This window comes from Harpegnathos saltator, unplaced genomic scaffold (assembly GCF_003227715.2).
Source record: "Harpegnathos saltator strain DR-91 unplaced genomic scaffold, Hsal_v8.6 scaffold381, whole genome shotgun sequence".
Lineage (NCBI taxonomy): Eukaryota > Metazoa > Arthropoda > Insecta > Hymenoptera > Formicidae > Harpegnathos > Harpegnathos saltator.
The window spans coordinates 123776-148477 of NW_020230185.1; the positions used below are offsets into that span (position 1 = coordinate 123776).

At 47.3% G+C, this 24702-nt stretch overlaps 1 protein-coding gene across 4 annotated transcripts; it reads left to right on the plus strand.

Annotated features, from left to right (window-relative positions):
- Positions 1–978: 978 nt before the first annotated feature.
- Positions 979–24700, plus strand: LOC105187123 (thrombospondin type-1 domain-containing protein 4). Of its 4 annotated transcripts, none has more exons than XM_011147734.3 (14): positions 979–1455; positions 6325–6609; positions 15042–15189; positions 18081–18247; positions 19559–19655; positions 19737–19776; positions 19898–20022; positions 20119–20248; positions 21294–21543; positions 22768–22968; positions 23172–23333; positions 23488–23664; positions 23733–23949; positions 24099–24700. In XM_011147734.3, exons 2-14 carry the CDS (start codon positions 6565–6567, stop codon positions 24233–24235), a joined length of 1896 nt encoding a protein of 631 aa, XP_011146036.2. In that variant the 5' UTR covers positions 979–1455; positions 6325–6564; the 3' UTR covers positions 24236–24700. The 4 variants fall into 4 exon arrangements, with proteins under 4 accessions (XP_011146036.2, XP_011146037.2, XP_011146038.2 ...); XM_011147735.3 differs by having other exon boundaries at positions 979–1187; XM_011147736.3 differs by lacking the exon at positions 979–1455 and adding an exon at positions 4397–4670.
- The last annotated feature ends 2 nt before the right edge of the window (positions 24701–24702 follow it).

The window sequence follows — 24702 nt, forward strand, 5'->3', positions numbered from 1 at the left end:
GTGTGTTATGAGGGTGAATTGAGCAACATTGCAAATCCAAGTGTGTTATTTTGAAATGCACAAGCGTATAAATGAATGTGAATCTTTTTTACACATTTCTTTCATCTTAAGTCACACGTTATTTAACATATTACGTTTAAACATATAATAATGAATAACATATAATTAATGATTTAGTCTGTAATAATATGAAAGCAAGTTATTATTACATTAATTTGTTCAATAGATGCAATACTTTTTTGAAGGCGAGTAATCGCCGGTGTTTCGTAATCGTCGATTTGTGTTCTTCTCACATGTATGTTTTTTTAATACACGTATGTGTGTTCATTTAAACGTGTGTTAACAAAATTAGTGTGTTATCATGAATACATTACTAGTGTGTTACGCGACTTGGTGTGTAATATATCATCCAAGTGTGTTCTCAGTGTATTTCGATTATCATTCTGTGTCTAAATAACACACTCTACGTGTCTCACGGGATTGTTGAGGAAAAGTAACACGTTTCTGTAGTGTGTTACATGGTGTGTTATTGAAACACACTTTTTGTCACAGAAAACGAATTATTTCGACGCACTTAGCGCCTTAACGCCAGCTAATGTGCCAAAATAACGCACTAACGCTCAATTTTAACACACATGTTCCGAGTGCCTAGTTTTACAGTGAGAACGCAGAATCTCTTATCCTCGAATCGACGAGGATCGCACCGAGTGTGCTCTCTCCAGGTGCTTCTTCTCGCGCGACAGGTTTGATCGATCTCGCCGTTAATTTCCGTCGAACCTGCGATTCCCGTCTCTCGCGTGCGACCTCGCGTCCTGCATCGACGAAAGGTCGATCAACGTCGCCGTTAAAATAACGTCTTCATACTTGGTTGCCAGGTGACGCGCGTCTGATGACGGAGGCGCCCAAAGCTCTCGATCCGCGACTCCACGCGGACGTATAAAGTCGGTCCTCCACCGACGGGAGCCGTCAGTACGAAACGACACCTCTGACAGAGGAACTCGGCTCTCGGTCTCTCTCGTCTAGGCCGCAACATGCACCTCTCGCTACGCCTCGGACACGCCTAATTTTTCTAGGCGCGAGCGTGTCGCCGCAGATTCGCGGGCGCAAAAACACCGACGTGCCAAGCGCGAAGTTCCATTCATTCCGCCGCCCGCCGCTCCGCGCCGGCTGCGGTACCATTGATCCCGGTGAGCACCTGATCCTGACAGGATCCTCGCCTTGCGAATCGGCGAACCCTCGCTCTCCGTGCTCTACCATTGTGCGTTATCAGAGTGCGGTTGATCGAGATGAGTCTCGGCGACATGGTGGAAGCGCGGCTCGCCCGACGGTTTCGCGAACGGCTGTCGGCGAGTCGGCTGTGACCGAAGTGTGCGAGTTGATTTTGGCCGCCGTGTTCGTGTTTGCTGCTCGTTCCCCGTCAACGGTTGCACGTGCAGTCGGGACTCGATGCAACAGGTTAGTCAAGTGGTTGCAATCGTCGAGCGCGATCGTAGGCGTGATCCAATTAAACGCCGCGGCACGGCAGATGAACGTGTTTCCCAATTTCGACTGTGAATGAAGTCGAGTCTCGCGGCGGTGCGCCGGCCGAGTGAAAACGTCCGCGCCGACGACACTTTGCGAGCATAAGACTGCAAGACGACTCGATCTGAATCCGCCGGGACGCAATTCAGATACGCGGTGAGACTGAACGGGGCTTTGCGTGCAAATGCAAACAGAAGCCGGGCGGGCCCGCTAGCGGTCCTTTTCAAAAGCCGCGCGAATTTCGCAATAACGCGTTTTCAGCATGAGTTGCGGCGCTCGATCGAACGGAATTACCGATTGCGGCTAATCCGACGTTTTTGCCTTCGTCCCTGATAATTATCACATAAGTCCATATAATTGCCAAAGCGACGGTTAACGCGAAGCCGCCGGTGCGCTGGCGCGGGGCGAGGAGGAGAAAAAAGGAGCGCCTCGGCGCGAGCTTGTGATTACGCCAGCTGTGTGTCGCGTATTCGTCGCAATCGCGCGACGCCGCGCCGGGCCGAAAATCGCCTCTTGCCCATTCGGCCTGTTGTAAACGCGTATTAATAGTCCGCGGCGGGTCGATAATCGTCCAAATAAACGCGGCGCAGCGCGCAAGACTTGCGCAAGAGGACTCCCTCATCTGCCCCGCGCCGTGTTTTCGCTGCGATAAAGTAACGCGCGCGCGCCTAACAAACAGCGGGGCCGCTAAAAAAACACACGCGCGGAAAACGGCGCGAATAATTTGCCGCGATCCGCCGCGCCGCGGCCGGGCGCCGAATGTCCGCGCGGTATTTCCAGCGGGTGTGTTGCACGCAGAAGCGCTCGTAAACGGCGCTCGCGATCCGAGAGAATCAATCCGTCCGCGCGATCTCCGTAGTGTAATTATTGTGACGCGCCGAGCGAGGAACCGCAAGTGGTCGACGTGTGCGCGCGCCCGTTCCTCGCGGAGGCGGAAGTCTCTCGTCGATTCACCCGCGCGACGAATTGATATTCACTGTAAAACTGGGCACTCGGAACATGTGTGTTAAAATTGAGCGTTAGTGCGTTATTTTGGCACATTAGCTGGCGTTAAGGCGCTAAGTGCGTCGAAATAATTCGTTTTCTGTGACAAAAAGTGTGTTTCAATAACACACCATGTAACACACTACAGAAACGTGTTACTTTTCCTCAACAATCCCGTGAGACACGTAGAGTGTGTTATTTAGACACAGAATGATAATCGAAATACACTGAGAACACACTTGGATGATATATTACACACCGAGTCGCGTAACACACTAGTAATGTATTCATGATAACACACTAATTTTGTTAACACACGTTTAAATGAACACACATATGTGTATTAAGAAAACATACATGTGAGAAAAACACAAATCGACGATTACGAAACATCGGCGATTACTCGCCTTCAAAAAAGTATTGCATCTATTGAACAAATTAATGTAATAATAACTTGCTTTCATATTATTACAGACTAAATCATTAATTATATGTTATTCATTATTATATGTTTAAACGTAATATGTTAAATAACGTGTGACTTAAGATGAAAGAAATGTGTAAAAAAGATTCACATTCATTTATACGCTTGTGCATTTCAAAATAACACACTTGGATTTGCAATGTTGCTCAATTCACCCTCATAACACGCTTGAAGTATGTTATTTTGATATACCTTCATAATACATTTGAGATGTATTATTTTAATATACTTTCATAACACACTGAAAGTGTGTTATTTTAATACACCTAACCATTAACACACATACAAACGATTATATTTAACACATACATAAATATGTTCTTTTAACACATATATAAAATATGTTCTTTTAACATACGTATATGTGTTAATTTAATTTGCTGATTGTGTATGCCTAAAGTGGAGACATACTTTAACACGCATCAGCCATGCTATTGTAGCACTCTTCAATTTACAGTGTTCATGCCGCTGAAACTCTGTCGCAGAGAGAAAAGGAAAAATGGGAGAGAGAGAGAGAGAGAGAGAGAGAGAGAGAGAGAGAGAGAGAGAGAGAGAGAGAGATGTTGAATATGAACACTCGAGCTGTCGCGAATGTCGATGCAAGTTCCCCGCGGCGTCGGTGAAATTCGATCGATCGCGCGAAATCTGCCGTTTCACGTAATTGCGAGGCTCGCTGACTCGGTCGTGCATGAACTAAATAAATAATATATATACACATATATTTACGCACGGGAAGTTAATAAAATTGTTTGCCGGATAGTTTGCGCGTCACTCGCGCGGCCGGCGTATGATTTGCAGGCGCGCGCGCTCGCATTCGACATGCACTCGGCCTCGCGATAATTGTGAGGCTAATGAGCAATTCGTATGCGTTTTAACGATCGTATATCACGCCGGTTAATTTGCATTCATCGCACGGCCGGCTCTTTCGTCCGGCCGGTAAATAACCGGCGCGTCGCGATCCCGTTTCACGTGTCGGATCGGCGGTCTTTTTTTTCTTTCACGACTTTATGAACATGACTGTGTCACACAGCGCGAGCATTGTGCGCCGCGAGATTGAGCCGTGGATAGCTATCGCGTTTCGGAGCGGCCGATCCCGCGCGAGCCCCGTTTCGCAGCAAATTCTCTCCGGGGCGACTCGGCGGAGAGCGCTGCGAGCGCGCCTGACCGCGGCGGATTTATCGCGCGCGATTGCATAATCGCGCGCGCATAATTAGCGATGCAACTTTGCGCGGCCTTTGTCGGCGCAATTTATCTCGCGACACGCGCGTGAGAGATTTACGCGGGGACGGCGCGTATTCCATTCCGCATGCGATCGACGTCGCTTGCGCCGTGATTTGTGGCGCGCGCGCGCGCGCGCGCGATCCCCGTGGCCGAAGTTATCTGCGATCGATCGGCTGATATTTGCGCGAAGGACAATCGCGCGAGCCGGTCTCGCGTGGAAGTGGAGGAAGCGGCTGCTTCACGGTGGTCGCGGGGGCATCTCCTCGAGGGCACATCCTGATCCCCTCGGGATTCCGGCGAATCCCGATTCCGAGTTTGCGCGATTTCGGACTTGGATCTTGGACATTTCGTCGGAACGAGTAATGGAGCGCGGCAAGTCGCGGGAGATCTCGCCGTCTCGCCGTAATTCGCCGATAATTCTAGCTCCGGGCTGCTCCACCTTCGACAGGTCGACGTACGGGTAATATAGGTTCTTGTCTAACGCTCACTAGCAACTGGAGCATGAAAGCATTATACGTGCATGTGCGCTCACACGCGCGCGCGCCGCGCAGCCGATGACTTCTCTAATATCCAATTTCCTTCGCCTCGGATAGCCTCTCCGGCGCGGCGTCGCGCCATAACATTTCATCTGAATGTCAAACATCGTTTAAGCCGCCTCGAGCGGGCGGCGCGCAATAGCGGGATAATTAAGCGGCGAGCTATTAATTAAATAAATGGCAAGCGAAATTTTAACGCCGAATTATCATAATGCGTCGCTTGTACCTTATTAATCCCCGTCGCGCATTCACCGGGACACGCGCGGCGCGCGATATTTGCATTTTCGCCTGCGTTTCTAATCGCGCTCGAGCGCGCTCGGTGGTCGCGTGCTGTCCGGAGAGTAATTGCTTCGGCATACACGGCCGTCACTTGATCTCTACTTGAGTGATCTCTTGCGATTTTTCACGGGCTGGACTTTCCGCAAAGCGAGTTTCCGGATCTTGCAAAAATGTCGCGGCGATTTATACCCGCGCGTTCGTCGCGATATTTCGTGCAACGTCCTCGCATAAATCCCGCCGGTCTCTCCTTTGTCCCCGTCGAATCGTGACGTTCGAGTCGTAATGATGCACCCTGCAGAAGCGATCGACGAGAAAACACGAGGCGAGATTTAAAAATAGCGAAACTGTTCGCTCGGGATTTGCGGAGACGCTGCGGGAGGACGTTGACACTCGCGGCTCGCGTGTGTATTTCTTTTTTTTTTCTTACTTTGTGTATACATTTAAGTCGGGCGACTTTGTGGCGCGTTTCGGTCTGATTTGAATTGAATCGTCCGCTTGGATTTCTCTATCGCCTTGATTCCGACGAACGGGATGAATTGTTCGCGGATGGCGCAGAAAATCGGATTGAAAGGGACGCGCTGTAGCTGATAAATTCGTCGGCATTTGACGGACATTTTGCGCGCGTCCGACTTGGCGATGTTTATGCAAAGTGTTCAGTCCGATCAAACTTTCGCGAAATTGTCGGCTTGTCGGTGAAACGATGATGGGGACGATGATGTAATTGCATTCCTCGCGATTCGCGTCGTTTATGTTTGCGATGCTTTATCTCTGGAATGCTACTGTGGTAATGTCCTTATCGTTCCTGTTCGTGAAATATCGTGTGAATAACCTCGATAGCGCTCGATAATACCGTAGATTTCACGCGGAGAGTACGAGTATAATGGAACCGTCACGGCGGTTCGCTTGTTAAGAAAGATATCGATACATCCGACTCTCTCTTCGAATAGTAAATTTTAAGACGAGATGTTTCTTATCTTTAATCAATAATTGCGATGTCACCGCACTAGGCTCTTTTGCTTCATTATTAAAACAAATTTATTTATTTATTTATATTATTTAAAAACAATTTGCTTTATTGCTTTATTGATTACGAGAAACTGATCGTCCCCCAATTATATACAAAGAGAAAAGGAAACTTTTAACGAAAACGAGAATAATCGACAACTTCTTCGCTGAAAAAAAGCCCAGATGTTTTCAATCATCCACAGCGTCCTCCAAATATGCACCTTCAGCAACACACAGCAGGATTCGACATTAACTTCAAACTAAACACGCCGATATTTTTTGATACTTGAACAGGGGTTTGTAGAAGCCAATGAGGAAACAACTCGCCCGCAATTCAACAGTGACTGCTGATCGAGGAAACATCCAACCGACAGGCCGCAGCCGATTGCAATTTGTCGCAACGCGCGGCGGTTTAACGCGCGGTGAAAAATGACGTAGGGAGGCGGACGAGGCGCGGGGAGACCAGCGTGCGCGCTCACCGGAAGCTGCAGCGAGATGCGTCGACAGTGAGGCCGAGAGCGAAAATCTGTCAAGATGCATCATCCTCTCGTCCTTCCTTTTTTGCTGCTATCTTTAACGGTAAGGCATAACCCGCGCGCAGCGCAACGCAACGACGAATGTATTGACGCGTGATTTACTGCGCCATTAAGCCGACCGACCGACCGACCGACCGACCGACCGACCGACCGACCGACTGCGGCTGCAGCCTCAATGTCAAACTTGCGGGCATTTATCAGACGTGGGCGAAATTGTCCGTAAATATGTTCCGGCACATGTCACGAGCATCGCGCCGGGCCGCTAAGGTCGATCTCGGTCGATTTTGCCCGGTGCGCGGCGAGGTGGAAGATGCGGATTTTCGCATTTGCCGATGCCGGTCTCGACGAAGCGACGTTCATTAGAAGGGGGGACAATTTTTCGAACTTTTTACATATATGGTTCACGCACCGCCTGTCACCGCAGGGGTCACCGGCCCGAGAAGCGACCCGGCCGTTATGATATCGTCGCGTTTCATTAATTCACGCGTTAGACGCAACCGAATGCGAATAACAAGTTGAATATATGGCCAATAGGCAGGCGGCCGATGAAATGTGCCAACGAATATATATGCATCGTAAATCGCATTTCTCTTTGCCGTAACTTCGATTGTAGCAACTTTAGTTAAGTTTTGAAACAACCTATGGGAATCGGCGCGGTAATCGACGCGTTATTACGCAACGCGAAGATTTTTTTGCCAGCGATTTCCGCTGGCTGCGCTTTTCGCTCTTCTGAGGTATTCTCTTTGCGTGTAAAAATTCTCTTACATTTTCCTTGCGTGAGCCCAGAAGTCAAATTTAATCATACCGTCATACCGAAGCGAGATGCGCACGTTCTTTATTTGTGTGTTCTTCATTCTTCAACGGTAGTGGCTGAATTGTGTCGCTTTACTTGTTTCAATATCGAAGTGGAAACTGCAGATGTTACACGCAGGCTTCTCCTTTCGTTCTAAAAATAATATACCGAATGAAACATCGCGATTTTGATGCGATTTTGTGAAAAGATTGGGGTGAGTGAACATGCTCGCCCTTGTCAACGACGGACTTTTCGATCAGTTTTATTCCAAATGACACAACAGTATTTCATCTCTCCGCAGAGAGTTCACACACAGATAGAAATTTCGAGAAGCCTCTCGGGATTCATCCCGGATATATTCTTCGAGGCACCGATCGAATCGGACGCTTTTTTCCTTTTTTGTTCGATGACGTTTCTTCGATCGGAGCGACCGAGGAAGAGCGAGAGAGAGAGAGAGCGAGAGAGCGAGAGCGAGACAGAGAGAGAGAGAGAGAGAGAGAGAGAGAGAGAGCTCTCGTCGAGCTGCTCCTTCTCTACAAGGTAATAAAAATGTGTTACACGACTACAGATTCCTCGTCCCACGGCGATAAGAGTCTCCTTCGAGGGCGTCGCTTTATCTACATGCGCGACGGAGATTCCCCGAAAATGCGTGTATATATTTTAGACGGAGGTTAATGCACCGACGCGTGCTTGCTAGACATGGCGGTTAGAATATAAATTTCGGAGAAACTGTCAGGCACGAACTCACACGCGCGCGCGCGCGCGAATAACAACTGTGTGAATATCAACTGGATCGTAAGATAACACGCAGGAGCTTCAGAATTTATTGGATCTTCGATATTAGTGATGCTTCGTATGCTCGAGATACTCGCAGTTTCCTTCGCTCATGTGTCCGCAGACAGCAGAAATGTCCGTCGAGCGGTTGATAAGTCTCTCGCGTACTTTGCGAGATCGTAATCGGTGTTTGTCCTTCCACGCGTAAGGACACTTCCGGTCCCTCCGGCGCGAGATTCAAGGTGTGTGCGGTGGCACTTACAAGGCGCATTAAATCCGCGATCGTGTTAATGACAAACACACTCGAGAAGAGAAGATCGCAATTACGCGAGCAAAAAGAAAAGAGAGGGGGCAGAGGGGCAAAAGTATCGCTCTGCTGCGGAAAAGTCATGAGGATATCGCGGGATGTTAATTGGAACAAACGACCAACCTTTCATGGTCATAATGTCGTAATACCATCTCGATCGCTCCGGCTCACGCGTAAAACGCTGTTTTATTAGCATAAATTAAGAGACAGAGAGTGAGAGAGATGGGGAGAGAGGAGAAGCCTAATTATAGATAATTTAAGGACGCGCGGCCGGCGAAATTAATCGAACTTGCGGGTAATACACGCACACGACGGAGTTTTCGGTGTCCGTAATCGCGGATCGCGTGGTGGCGCGTTGAATCTGTTGAGTAGGAAGTCTCGCTCGACGCATTCCTGCGGCTAAGTGTTGCCAGCGGTGTGTATTTTTAGAATAGCGGAATAATATAATCGGATCAGAGAGAATGTGCAACTTCCTGCCACGTGACTCGAAATCGGATCGCCAATTCTAACCGCCGAGCGTCTCTCTTTCCCTTTCCTCCTTTTTCCCGGCGTAAATCATGCGGTTTCTTCATAATAAATGCTGCGTCTGGCGTGCGAGATTATTGAAGAAGTATAAACGTTATTCTCTGTCGAGCGCGTGGAAAGTCACGTCTCTCATTCGCGCTTTTTCTTCGAAATCGCGCTCCGAAAATTTCTCTTTACGAATATCGAAGTATCGCGTATCGAGAGAAGTGAAAGTTAACGAGTGACCTCGTCGTTCGTTGGATTTCGGCGGAAACTTTTCACGGAAATCGCGCTTTTATCAGCTTCGCCTTAAATCTCCGTGGCGTCGCGAGCGCGGAATGAAAGTTGAAGTATGGACACATTTGTCATATGTTGCGAGCGAAACCCGCGAGTTGCTGAAGTTTTGTTTCTCTCAGGTCCGCTGTGTTACAATTTTTACGGCCAGCCAGAGAGAGAGAGAGAGAGAGAGAGAGAGAGAGAGAGAGAAAGAGGGAAAGAGGGGGAGAAAGAGAATGAGAGAAAGAGAGATTGCAGTTTCCACTTGCTTGAACGTATTTGACATGTTTATGTGGCGGCTATTCGTCTTCATTATTGCCGGAGCGTGGCGCTCAAAGTTCGCTCGCGTCTTCGCCAACGCGGCCGTCTCTTCCCCAAAAGCGCGACGACGTCTTTATTTTCTGTATATCCGTTTTGTTTAATGACTCGTGAGATTTCTCGTCGGATCGAGAGCGGAACCGAATCTGCCCGGCCGACGCAGGCGACTACAACGACGTTCTAGTCGTTCCAGCACGTTCCGCGTGTGATAGTCGCTTCCTCCCGCCGAAAGATTTTATACGCTGGACGCTCGAACGCTCACGGTCGTTTGTAGTCGCGCTAATTTTACAGAAGACGACGAGGCTTAATTTGCTTCTTATCGAGAGCCAGCGCCCGATCGCGTCTTTCGCATTTGCGAAATATTCGCGCAAAGAGATAAAAAGAGAGAGAGAGAGAGAGAGAGAGAGAGAGAATCATCGGTTTCGTCTTAAAAGCAGCACAAGGACGCGCAATAGTAACGTGCGCTGCTAACGAGGATAGCACGGGGGTGGTATCGAGAAACAAAAGGAAAAAAAAGCGAAAGAAACGGAGAGAAAAAGGAGAAAAGAAGACACCGAAGCTTCAGCTTGGCCGACCCAATAGCGGATCTATAAAAAGAGCGGCGCGATGTATAAAACGCAACGGGCTCGTCATTATGTGCCGCATTTAGGGCGATGGGGATTTAACGGCTTGAGTGGCCACGAAAATAACGCACCGAAAATAAGCACTAAGCAAGAGGAGATCCGATGTTGCGTATCGTCGTGAGGCGATCGGCTCACGACGCCGTCGATCTTGATTATCGTAAAAAGGGAGACGCGCGCGGCGCGACGTTGTCCCCCCCCCCCCCAGGTTCATTCAACTTCTCGACGGTGACATTACGCATAATCCAGCTGAGCCGGCGCTTAGAAACCTGACGAAGTGCATTCGATCCTCCGCCGTTGGTCCTCCGTGCCCGTGGATACACGCGCCGCGATCGACTGGTGGCGGACTCGTTAGCGACGGGGATTAACGCGACGGGGAAAAAGTCGACTTCGACACTCGCTCGCGTAGAAGTCTTCTGCTTGGAGACGGAGGTCGCGCGACCGCGACCGCGACCACGACCGCGAGCGTTGCCTCTGCATCTTATTACAACTTTATTCTCCGAGCGTTGGCTCGAGTTGTCCACAACGAGAGAAACTTCATCCGGGGTCAATTAAGTCGAAAGTGGCGCGCGCGCGCGAACGCGAAGGGGAGGACGAAGTCCAGGAGGACTCGCGAGGATGCCCGACTCGGAAATTTCTCAAAGAGACGCGTGCGACATACGAAGAGAAAGGGAGAAAATGAGAGAGAAAGAGAGAAGGGGAGGGAGGAAGCTGCGTCGCGTTGATTTTTGCGTGGCGCGGCTAAATTAATGAGACGTTAAATTAACGGGCCGAGCGCGTTACGCGAGGCGGTTAATTAGGTAAGAGGAACGACACAACGCGGCGTAATCTCCGAGGATATTGCAGCAGGGGGTGAGGGGAGATACGAGGGAGGGGAAAGAGGGGAGCGAAAGAGATGAATTCTCTCTCTCTCTCTCTCTCTCTTAGTCGCGCATTCATACACGTTTCTCCGGCGCTCCGCGTGCGCGCGCGTTATTTTATCGCAGTGTAAACACCTGATGTGGCCGCAACGAGGAGCTGCACATACGCGCGCTCGACAGAATTATGGCTCGTTCGTTATTATTTACGACTCGCGATGCGAACCAATAAATTTTGATATTAGCTCACTGGGACATCGAGGCCGCGCTTCACATCGCGCTTTCAACGCCGCGCGACCGCCTCGAGCCGCGTCGAAACGGAGACGCGTGCGTCGATTTTGAGAATTCTCGAGAATCACTCAATCTCCCCGGAGATGGGGGGCGCGTCGATATATTCGCGTTTGAATCTGTCCCTGCGTCGGAGGAGCGTCGGTCCGACCTTAAGAAAGAAGGGAAAAGAGAAAAGAGGAAAAAAGAAACGGAAGAATTCTATTCCGCTCTCATTCGCGTCTCCAGCCGGGACGCCCCGGGCGCGCCCGACGCCATTGCGCGCACGTTGTCCGCCGCTGATTTACAAATTCGCTCATGCGATATTCATACAATTAACATCTCGCGCGATCTCACCGCGTACACAAACGGCAGGCAAGTCGACATTCATCCCGAGCTAATCCAATTGAGGAGAGAGGAGTGTCGGTTTGGGCGCGGCTTGATGTGCAGCTCGCCGATTAGACTCGCTTGGAAACGAACCTCGTGCGAGAGCTCGCCTCTATCGTCCTTTCTCTCTCTCTCTCTCTCTCTCTCTCTCTCTCTCTCTTGGAACACGGTTGGCGGGGGAAGGGGGGAGTTCGCTTGTTCGCCCGGATTTTTTCCTCTTTTTCTCCTTGGGAGATTTCTGCCGAAGTGCGAACGGCATTTCTGATAAGCGCCGCAGATAGCGGCGGATTCCGGGATTAATAAACAAGATTAATTACGATCCGACGCCACGGCGAGCGGTACGGGAGTCACTCGTTGGGTGGAGAATGCGCGCCTGGAGAAATGATTTACTGCCGCAGATACCGGCAATAGAGGAAGCTCGCGTGTAGATTAGACGTGGCTCACGTGGAGTCGCGCTGAGTGAACGGCGGCTTGCGAACGGGGCCACGTGGCTCGCGCACGGCGCGGCGTGATGATACTTTGATCGCGATTCGGCCCGAATCGCGCATCTCGCAGCCCCAGCCGCCGTTTGATCGCTTAATTAACCTTGATGATCTCGCGCGGCGATCTGGCCCCGCGAAGCGAAAACATTCCATCGCCCTGATGTGCGGGAGACCTCGCTTTCGAACTATTTCGGTGGTCGTCGTATATACATAGGATACGCAGCCGGACGTGTATCTCCAATAAATCGCGCGGACGACGCGCGATATGGTCCTCCCGCAAGGACAGAGCTATTGTGTCTCGCTTTTTATCTGGATACATTTATTTCATCACGTTCTCGTGTTTCTTCGACACCTGGTCGGCTGCGCTGTTGCCCTTCCGCGATAATTAATCGTGCGCAACCGCATGACTTCGACCTCATGACCTCTTATTATTAGGTGTGTGAATTAATTCGGTCCGTTTTTTCTTCCGAAAAAGGACTTTAGTGTGAGAAAACAGGAAAAACACTAATCAAAATATTTGCCGTAGCTTGCTATTATTTTTTCCCATCTGTCTGGCAGTTGTTGCATTCCGTGACGGAAGAACGACTCGTCCTTCGAAGTGATCCATTCATTGAGGCATTTCTCTATTTCTTCATAATTGTTGAAGTGTTGGTCCGAAAGCCATTGATCTGAACAAGTGATAATCGGATGGAGCAATGTCTGGTGAATACGGCGGGTGAGGTAAAACGTTCCAGCCAAGTGCTTCCAAGGTGGCCTTCGCAATCTTTCCAACATGTGGCCGAGCGTTATCGTGCTGGATCATCACTTTGGAAGATCACTTTGTCGTGTCTCTTTGCATATTCCGACCGCTTATTCTTCAATGCGTTGTTTAAACGGATCAATTGTTGTTGGTAAAATGCGGCAGTGATGGTTTGGCTCTGTTTTAATAGTTCATGATACACTACACCCTTCTGGTCCCACCATATACAGATCATTATTTTCTTGACGTGAATATTCCGCTTTGGTATCGATGTGGATGGTTTTCCTGGGTCGTTAATGGATTTTCCTCGTTTGGGATTATCGAAATATATCCACTCCTCGTCTCCAGTTACAATACGATTCTAGAAACCTTTTCTTTTTTGCCTGGCAAGCAAGATTTCAGACATGGCTTTTCGCTTCTCGATGTCTCTTTCTTTCAGTTCGTATGGCACCCATTTTCCCTCTTTGTAAATCTTTCCCATGGCTGCCAAACGCACAGAAATTGTTGATCGATCAACATTCAACAATCGCGCGAGTTCATGTTGCGACTGACACGGATCTTAATCGATTAGCGCCTGCAATTCTTCGTCCTCGAACTTCTTCGGCTGACCTGGACGAGGTTTGCCATCGACGCTGAAACTGATTACTTTTGAAACGTCGAAACCATTCTCTGCATGATTTATCGGTGGGAGCACTTTCACCATAAGCTTCTACGAGCATTCGATGAGCTTCAGCGGCTGTTTTCTTCAAATGAAAACAGAAAATGAGAACTTCCCGGAAATGATGCTTTTTTGGCACGAATTTCGACATTTTCGAATCAGATAAACACGATGTTATTGTTACAAAGCCAAACGTTTATCAACAATCAAAAATAATATTATTGCCAGATATCAAAACTAAAAAACAAAGCCTTTTGCAGACATTAGAGGTTATAAAATTACATAGTACAGCAATTGACCGCCAGATGGACCGAATTAATTCACACACCTAATAGCAACTTTCCTCACACCCAAAAGAAATATTCATAATTTGCAATTGTGATTTTTCAAAGAGGAAATTTATATTAAAATCGATCAGATTTGCATTATACATGTAACATATAATTCCTTCAACTTTAAGATTAATACGTTTATAATATTTTCCTCTTAATCTCAGAGGAATCCCCTTGAGGCCAGAATAAAATCCTTTAAAATTGAGATGATTCCGCTTATTCTGAAATTGCTTTTTTTCTCTGGGTGCACGGTTGTTAAACTTTTATTTATCGCTTATTTTTACATTTCTTTATTTCTCTCTGTATCAGTTATTTGCTTCTCGTGTGGTGTCAAATTGTATTTTCATATTTATCCGGTAAATGTCCTGCACGATAATTCCAATTCGGTTTTAACTCCTTCGCACGAGTGTGCGCGTCGCGTCGTTACTCCTGCATTTCATGGCTGACATTAAAATCTATCTGTAGGGAAATTATTCAAGAGACGTTTCAGCGCATCTGCACGGATTTCCAGAGCCACACGCGATCGCAAAATGCACGTTCAGAGGGGGATAACGCGAAATCGCGGCTCTGTCACGGCGTAAATTTAGACGACGATTTTCCACCGTCTCGGCCAGCCCGCGCACCGCTCTGTCACCGGTCGTCCGATCCAAGCGCAGCCCGTTGGAAATAAAAGGTCGCGATCGAAAGACGAGCGCTGGAAAAATCGCGAAATGCGCGAGAGATCGGCGTTCCCGCCGGTCGGCAGAAAGATGAATCGCCGTTTCCGACGAATGCTCCTTTCGCCGCCATTTTCGCGGTCCCTCTTTGTGACGCGGCGCATCCGGCACACGGAAATCGAGATTCTTATCGAGCATACGAGCGCATCGCCTGTCTGCCCGTCTGAGCGTCGACCGCAAAGCGGGTGTGTCGCTTCCTATTAATTCATTTCGCAGATCCGCATCAGCGCGGTGATTCGCGTTCTCGCGCGCGTCTCCGTTCCCTGCTTTGACGTCAGCGAATGATCGACACGCGGCGATGACCGTCCGATGCGCGGCCGCCGCGAACTTCGCTCTCCCTCGGCGCGGCGCGCCGAAATCTGAAAGTTGAAAATCCTCTCGATCCAGCGGCCGCGACTTGCCACGAGCGAATTTCTCGCATACACGTATTGTGACCGTTTTTCAGTGTGCCGTTAGATTTGGCAGCGGTCATCTCATAGATGGGATCTTCACGGAACCGACTTTGGAGCCGGGCTACAATCTGGTGGCGGTGGTCCCGCGTGGCGCCTTGGCATTGAACGTGACCGAACTCCGTCACACGCAGAACTATCTCGGTAAGAAATAGAAATTTCTGGCAAAATGTGCCATATGGATGACGGCCGCTTCTCGGCGCTGTTCCGTTTACTCGCGAGCGAGATTCGAGATGCTTCGCGGAGCGCGTCGTCCGTCCATCGTCGCTCGCGTCATCGATATTTTAACACCTTCTCAACGGTTGTTCTCTTCGTTTTTCTCCTCTTTTGTTCTAATCGTGACGTTGCGATTACACACGTATACGACGCTCGTATCGAGCAGCGGAACGAGAGAAGGAAGAGTAAATTGACGGTAATTGCTTTATTACGGGATATAAATTGATGCCGACGCATGCCGCAACACACTGTGTGTGTGTGTGTGTGTGTTTTGCAATGTAAATTGGACGTTGCATCGTGACTAGTGACTTTTTTCTCCCCCGCCGGTGTTTCCAGATCCTATCAATGCAAACATTAATCGAGCGATTGGCGCCAGGTAGAATAACTCAGCGGCACACAGCCGCGGATTTCGTGGAAAACGCGGGCAACCGGTTGCCGAGGAATGCATTTCCACCTACCGCGATTTCTCAGCGTTTTATGCCACCGTCTTGCGTTCGCGGCGACCCGTTGCGTTCCGCGTGCGGCGCGGCGTGGTCGTTAAATAGCGACCGCGCCCGACGATTAAGATCATCACCGCCCCGCCGATGATTACATGCAAAAATTAATTTGCAACGGGCGTTCCGCTTGCGAAAGCGAAAATCACTCGCCGGTATGAAAATCGCGCTACTCGACGGAACTACCGAGTCGCCGCTTGGCTTTTTGTCAACTGCAAAAAACTTTATTTACGGCAAAGCGCAAACGATGTCCGCGAGGGTCATCGGGAACTAATGCGAACGTGGAGTCAATGTCGGCGAGGTTAATTGTCTCGTTAATTACCGGCGCACATCGAGCGCGTCCCAGTGCCGACTCGCAGGAAAGACCTCGCAGGAGGATAATAACTGCCTATCGTAAAACGAATAGATATCGCTATCGGCGGTTACGACTCTCGAATTTGCGAGAACCAATCGATTCGTTTCTTCTCGCTTTATCGTCAGGCTGCGCGCTGTCTCTAAGATGAAGCAATCAACAATTATATAGCGCGTTTCTTGATCCTTGACAAGATTATACTTGTTAAAGAATTTAATACACGTGTGAAACATGAACGCATTTTAATCGCTTTAGCGAGACGAATAACTCGCGAGCCTTTTCCTCCCGATATTTTCCTCCCGAGCCTGAGAAAAGCTTGGAGAGTTGCTAACAAAATAGTCGTGGCAATAATTGACGAAAGGTCAACGTTGTCAATTAAAACAAGAGCAATTATGTATTAATGACAACAAGGAAAATATAAAATGATAGAAGAGGGAGGTGATGATTAATAACGGTAGATTAATGTTTAAAATATGAATACCGCCGGTTCGCAAATTCGGTAGTTATGTAAAATTGAAAATTCGATCAGGAATCACCCGTCGATGCACGACGCCGAAGGTGGTCGTCGTTGCCGCCTTCGGCAACGTCGGCTGAATCCATTCATTCGCCCGATCAGAACAACGTAATGACTGCCTTTCACAGGATGCAAACAACAGATCGTAATCGACGCGTCTCCCATGAAACGATCGCGCCGCCGATAAGCCGACGATGTGATTAGTCGCGATCGTTAACAATGCTGTCGGAACCTTCATTACCGCCGACACGATCGCGCCTTCCATTATTCGCACCTAATCAGCAGAGATAAATGACGCGTGAGGAAAGGACAAGAAATCGCTCCGCATGAAATTACATCTCGCAGTAAAATAACACAAATACAAAAATCAAACGAAAAAATTGCATAAGACAGACGTTTGGATTTTTGCCAATTTTTGGCCAATTTAAAAAAATTTTTCGTATCGTTGTATCGAACGAACTAAAATTCTCCGAAAACGATACGTGAGAGTAAAAATTTCCTCTTTTCTCGGAAGATATGCATCTCGCAGGAAAACAATAGGAATATAAAAATCAAACGGAAAAACCGCATAATATATGATATGTGGTCGTCAATTTTCGACCAATTCTTAGAAATTTTTCGCATCGTTGTATCGAACGAACTAAAATTCTCCGTGAGAAATACGTGAGAGTTAAAATGTCCTCTTGTCTCGGAAAATATGCATTTCTTCTTCTCTTGTCTCTCGCGAAAGTGAAAGATCTGAAATGTGTGACGCGCGAAGACGTCCGCCGAGAGTTTTCAACTCGCAGAATCGCGAGTTGAATCTCTCACGGCACGCTTTTTCTCTTCATCGTCACATGAATCACGCCGGGTATGTCCAGCAAGGCGACGTAATCTAATCAGTCGCGGCGTCGTAAGTGGAACGGGACCCGCGCAGTCCCGCTAAATTAGATGCACCGGCCCGTGCCACGTGGATTACATAAATCGCGCGCGACCGTAAACTCGCTCATAAACGACCGCCATTGTGCGCTTGAGGTCTCGCTTAAACGGCGGTGATTGCCAGCTTTGGCGTGATCCGTGTCAATCGACGTGTCGAAGACCATCTCGCCGCTCTATGAATAGCAGCATTAGTAGTTCATTTGCGAGCAAACGCGGTCATCGTGATGTTTTCGTATTCAACTCTGTTCAGACACGTCCTTTGCAACGTTCTTAAGATTCACAAAGTAACCGCGTATACATTTTGTTAGCGGGCTCGCGCGCCGCGCGCTAAAAATACATTCTAACGCAATGCAAAAGGACGCCGGTTGCTTTACGCGCGAGTGCTTACACACGTTAGGTTTCGTTAGAAAATCACCAGCGCACTCCGTGAAACTCCCGTTAAACAGACAAGAGACGCGTCTCAGAACAGGACTGTGGGAATTTATCGTGCGATATCTGTGCCTGAAGAAGTGCGCGATGCGATGAACCGACGAATTTCCAGCGATCAGACTGCAGGATGGCAGCTATTTGTTGAACGGCAATTACAATATCAACTGGTCCGGCGAATACAAGGCGGCCGGAACGACGTTCGTCTATCTTCGTCAAGGCCCTCACAATTTGGAGAGCTTTTCCGCCGCGGGTCCGTTGCAGGAGTCGATAGACGTTATGGTGAGTAACGCGATGGAATGTTTATAAATAATCCTGAAAGCAGCTTGACTTCCGCTTTACACGAGGGATCAACGCACGATTTAACCCTTGCATAAATATGCAAGTATACTTCCCACCTTTTTTTGATTTAATTTTGCGTTGTAAATCACATAATTTTGAAGAACTAATCGGGGATTTGAGTTTTCCAGATAACTGAATCATACACAACAATTCAACATACTCTAACAATAGGTTTTTATACCCAATTATTCATTTGTGATTATTTATAACAAATCAAAGTTGAAAAAAAATGCTTTTTTTAGGGAAAAATCGATTCCTCGGAAAGTATTGAATGTAGAGGTCTGAAATTTTCACCAAATATTCTTCTGATGTTGTACGAAAACATATATTTTTTTCAGTATTTTTTTGCAGGTTAGATTTTTTTTTCTAAACAAATATTTCTACAAAAACGGCCGAAATTTGATTTTTTTGCACTTTCTAGCTCTATTTTACTAGTTTTTCATTCTGTATCTCCATCTTATCCTATCTATCGAGCTATCTATATTATCTATCGATATTATTTTACTCAAAAATGAATGTTTAATTTCTAGTTAGCATAAATATGCAGTATTGAACATTTTCCCATATAAATCTTTTCCAGCTCGATCGAGTACCATCGTCTAGAATCATATGTTCTTATTACGACCTGGTCATTATTTAATAATAATTGGAATTTTCATAAATTCTGTACATCATGATCGTGATATTGAGTCCGCCATTTTGAATTTCACAAATCTGACTTTAGATTCGTAATGAGCGACCCAAAAAACGTAGGACTACCAAATATTTTAATAATTTTCTCAAGGGAAGTTAATTCAGCAGTGAAAGGGTTAACTGCTTTGTAAATTCCAAGCACATTGTACGTCGCGATAAATGTACGTTTCGTTTGCTTTATACACGCAACGCATATTGTGTGAAAAACAGATTCAATTAACACATATCTATAAAAGCGTCCCACGCACGCGAAGAACGACTTTGACATATTATACATTTACGGAGTATCTCGCGTCGGTCAAGCGGCAAATATTGTTGTAACGTGATCGTAACAATAACGGCTCACGAATGGCGATATGGAACATTGTTGTGCTCGAGCAATCGTGGGCGTTAATAGGTTCAACCGAGTTCCACTTAACCCTTTCACCGCTGATTTTCCACGACACATCGAGATAAATTACGTAGGCAGTGTATCTGGAGTGGAGTTAAATTGTATATTTCTACTTCCGGATGTGAGGCTAAAATTCCCTCCCTATTGTTATCTCCATTATGCCGCAGGTATTGTATCAGGAGCCGAACCCTGGAATCGTTTATCGATACGTAATTCCCGGAAACGCAAATCTGCAGCGCAACAGTCATCTCGCGCATAACGCAGGTATTGTCTCGCGTCATCGAACAAGCATTGGCATTGTTGTCACTCATTAGATTAAAAGAAAAAGATATTGTTCATTTGTAGTTACCAATAAAGACGTCGAGCCGGGCTTGCAAAACAGAAGGTAAAGATTATACTCAACCGATAAACACTCATTAATTATTTTCGGTGTATTAACTGTAACACCTGATACATATAAATGGTAAACGTTATTCGACCTTGTCAAGCGGACATTCGATTTTTAGGATCGAGAACGGACCCGCGCTGGTCGACGTAACAGCGGCGCCGTATCTGCCGCGGCGTTATAGGAGAAGAAAATTCAGCTGGAGGGCGATCGGTTACAGCGAGTGCAGCAAGTCCTGCGGCGGAGGTAAACGAGCCGATGATTAGTTTGCGAAAATGTTGCTTTATAGCGATTTCATTGTGAATCAGCGGGCCTGAAAAGGGCTTCTGTGTATTACGTAAGGTGTCCAGGTGCTCAGGCACGCGTGCATCAAAGAGCACACGCAGCAGCAGGTACCGGAGAAGAGGTGCCACGCGCTGGAGAAGCCACGGGAGGTTCGTCTCAGGTGCAACGCCAGGCCGTGTCTACTCAGGTAGGTCGATTTCCACTCGCAAGGAAATATATCGCAGAAGATGAGTCAAATTAACCCATTGTTGCACCCGTTTTCTTCTAATGAATATAATAATTTGTGAAGCTTGTTACTCGGGTCGCTGAATACAAATTCGGTATGAAAAATACGAAATTCAAAATGGCGGATCTACTATGGCGGGCGAAATTTTCAAAATCAGCCGAATTCGCTTGAAATTTGTTATTTAAGGGCTTTCGAGGGTTGCTATAGAATTACAAATTCGTTATCGAAAATTCGAAATGCCAGAGCTAAAGATCTTCAATCACACTCATCAATTCATCAATTATAGAATATCTACGATAGAAGAAAACCCAATCAATAGCCATTTTCAGATTGAATTGTTTCATTTCTACAATTATATTCGTCATATGAGATCCGTCATTTTGAATTTTGTATTTTTCACACCGGATTTGTATTCAGCGACCCCGAAAACCCGCAGATAATGATTTTGAAGTATACGTTATTGCTTAAAATTTCATGTAAACAAATTTATTCTCTAAAAACGACAGTTTTGTTCAGTATATGTTTATTAATAACAAATTATTTATTTGAAATAACTCTAAAAGTTGACATATTAGTTAGAGAAACAGATTTAGTAGCCTAACGGTACCAAATATGCTGAAGAAATATGTGAAAAATTTAAATTATTGGGAAAACAAACTTGAATGGCACTCTGGGAGGACCACTATGCAGCAAAGGGTTAAAGTTTCACGATGTTGCTAAGTGATATAAAAATGACGAGATCTCAAGACTATCCTGCTTGGATCCTGCCAAGTTGCGATTGCTCGCTCGCGATGGCTAGGAACTAAATACACGCAGTGGAAGCGGTTCGTACCTAGCCAGACTTTGACCGCGAGGTAATCGCCGCGAGGGCTTCGCCGAGAAACAATGTCCCATGATTTTCGATTCTCTCAGATCGTGGGCGATTTCACACGATTAACCATCTGAGTCACCGCTCGACCAGCGGACTTTGCACTAAAACTCACGCGGGGACTGTCCGCTCTCGAAGGTGGCGCGGCGGACCATGGAGCGAGTGTTCCACTTCCTGCGGCACGGGAGTGCGCACACGGGAGCTCGAGTGTGTCCAAGAGGTGAAACCGTCGTTGACGATGCGGGTCGCCGACAGTGCCTGCATGGAACCGGCGGATCTGCCGACGAGAGAGGTGTGCGAGATGCCGGCGTGCCACGAGGAGACCAGGCAAACGTCGACGCCGACGTCATCGCCGGCGCCGCGATGGACCGTGGGCGTTTGGTCACAGGTGACTTTACACTGTAAAACTAGGCATCGGAACATGTGTGTTAAAATCGAGTGTTAGTGTGTTATTTTGACACATTAGCTGGCGTTAAGGCACTAAGTGCCTTAACTTAAAGCACTAAGTGCACTAAGTGTCAAAATAATTCGTTTTCTGTGACAAAAGTGTGTTTTTATAACACACCATGTTTTTATAACACACTGCAGAAACGTGTTACTTTTCCTCAACAATCCCGTGAGACACGTAGAGTGTGTTATTTAGACACAGAATGATAATCGAAATACACTGAGGACACATTTGCATGATATATCACACATCAAGTCGCGTAACACACTAGTAATGTATTCATGATAACACACTAATTTTGTTAACACACGTTTAAATGAACACACATATGTGTATTAAAAAAAAATACATGTGAGAAAAACACAAATCGACGATTACGAAACACCGCCGATTACTCGCCTTCAAAAAAGTATCGCATCTATTGAACAAATTAATGTAATAATAACTTGCTTTCATATTATTACAGACTAAATCATTAATTATATGTTATTCATTATTATATGTTTAAACGTAATATGTTAGATAACGCGTGACTTACGATGGAAGAAATGTGTAAAAAAGATTCACATTCATTTACACGCTTGTGCATTTCAAAATAACACACTTGGATTTGCAATGTTGCTCAATTCACCCTCATAACACACTTGAGGTATGTTATTTTGATATTCCTTCATAACACATTTGAGATGTATTATTTTAATATACTTTCATAACACACTGAAAGTGTGTTATTTTAATACACCTAACCATTAACACACATACAAACGATTATACATAAATATCTTCTTTTAACATACATATATGTGTTAATTTAATTTGCTGATTTTGTACGTCTAAAGTGGAGACATACTTTAACACGCTTCAAGCTTTGTTATTGCAACACACTTCAGTTTACAGTGTACGCAGTCTCGGCGGAACGAAACGATTTGTACGTTTATCCTGGCCGTTTATCCTGCATTGCGAAAGCGACATAAGTAACCGGCGTCTGCTGCACGCGCGAGTTTCGATGTCTAATAAAACGCGCGGGTGTTGGGGAAGCAGACGTGATAATTTAAAGGCGTGTTTCGTCCGGCACACGGATTATGTGCCGTGAACAATAGTCTAAATGATAAAAGTGCGAAAACGCTTCGAGTGACATTTCGTTATGTCTCCCGTCTTCCAAAGTGCTCCGCGTCCTGCGGCGTGGGAAGAAGGTCGAGGATCGTGACTTGCGTCACACTAGGCGCACCCTGCGAGCTCTCGGAGAAACCTGAAGCCTACGAAAGCTGCGACTTGGGGCCGTGTCTGGTGAAGTCGACGCCATTGAACATCGTCTCCGCGAAGCTGCAGAGCCCGCAGTGGTTGTTCACCGAGTGGTCTGACCAGGTAGACGCGACTCTGCTACTAGCTTCCCTTCAAGTTCAAACGCGCAACAGACAAATGTGGTGCTTTCTATCAATACCATCGTTAACATGTACAAATATCTTGCAACAACATCACAGACGACCACAAACGTTATGTTAAGTATCAATTGGACCACGATGACTTTATTGCCGCCGGCAACCAACAGGGAGGATTCATGATTTCAGTGCTCGGCGGAATGCGGAGTTGGGGTTCAGACTAGAAGAGTTTTGTGCGAGACAAGCACGGACGAGGAGCGTTGCGACGAGTCGAGTCGACCTGAGACCTCCAGGGATTGCTCCAGCAACAGGACGTGCAGCGGTCAATGGTTCACGGGACCTTGGACGGAGGTCGGTCTTGAGCAGCTGATCGTCTACGAGCTCATAAAAGAATAATTTTGCGTATAAAAGTTACAATGTTCTGCAAGCTCTGCAAGCCGGCGCGGCGCTTTGCAAACGAGGCTTCGCCGATATTAAGAAAGAAATATGCTTTCACGTTCCTCAGTGCTCCTCCAGCTGCGATTTGGGCGAACAAATCAGAGATGTGGTTTGCGTGACGACTCTCCGTGGTTCTCTGCGCGTCGTCCTGGACATGAACTGCCCCGCGAACAAGCCGGAAACCAAGAAGCCGTGCAGGGAGCGTCCTTGCGTGTCCGCTTGGTTCGTGTCGGACTGGACGTCGGTAAGCCTCATCCGTCTGAGAGCAAATGAGGCAGCAAGGAGGACGTTTAACGAAACTATGACTCGCAGTGTTCGCGATCCTGCGGCAAGGGTGTGCAGAAGCGCGAGGTCCGGTGTCTGAATCCGGACGGCCAGTTGCCGGAGTCTCATCAGGTTCACTGCCGAGAGGAAGACCGTCCGCTACCGCGGAGGGTATGCAACGACTATCCCTGCAAGGACGACCTGCGCGCGCCGGAGAGCTCTCACAGGGTGCTGCAGATCCAAGACGAGCCCGAAATATCGAACGGTAAAGCGGGACTTTGTAAAATTCCATGGACGCGGGTAGTTTAACAAATACACACTTCATCGCTGTCATGTGTTAACCTTCTGCAACAACGTGGATGCGACGCGATAAACAGTGGTCCTGCATCTTCTGCATCGCAGCGTACGTTTCAGGTGTTGAGAACAATCCACTCTGCAAGGACAAGGTACCCAACTGCCACTTAGTCACGCAGGCTCGCCTCTGCTCTTATCAATTTTATCAGGAGTCCTGCTGCCTCTCCTGCTCTCGCGCTAAGCACGATCTGGAGTAGAAGCACAGCGGCGATGAGATGCTCACCCTATGACCTTGACGCAAGAACCCGCCTGCCGTAGAGTACCTCCGATTAATACCGCCGATGATCACAAGTCGACTCCTCGCCGTTCACACACACATACACACACATTTATATACAATTACAGATATAATTCCTCACGACTTAATATTATACATAATGGATCTCTCTCCTCCGTTTCTTCACGTACGCATTCTACGTGTGTAGAGGTGTAGGTATATGCATGACGCAATGTGTAATTTCATACGAGGCCCGCGAACACGTCGACACCGTCTGATATTGAATCGAGGAAAAGAAATTTAATGAAGAGACTGATCGCGCGATTGATCGCGCGATTGATTCGACACACAGCATTTGGGTCCGAGCTCACATAACTGTAAACTGTATACCGAGCATTAATAAACGTTGAACGCTTTTTCACACTCCCCCCCCGTTTCGCCTACTTA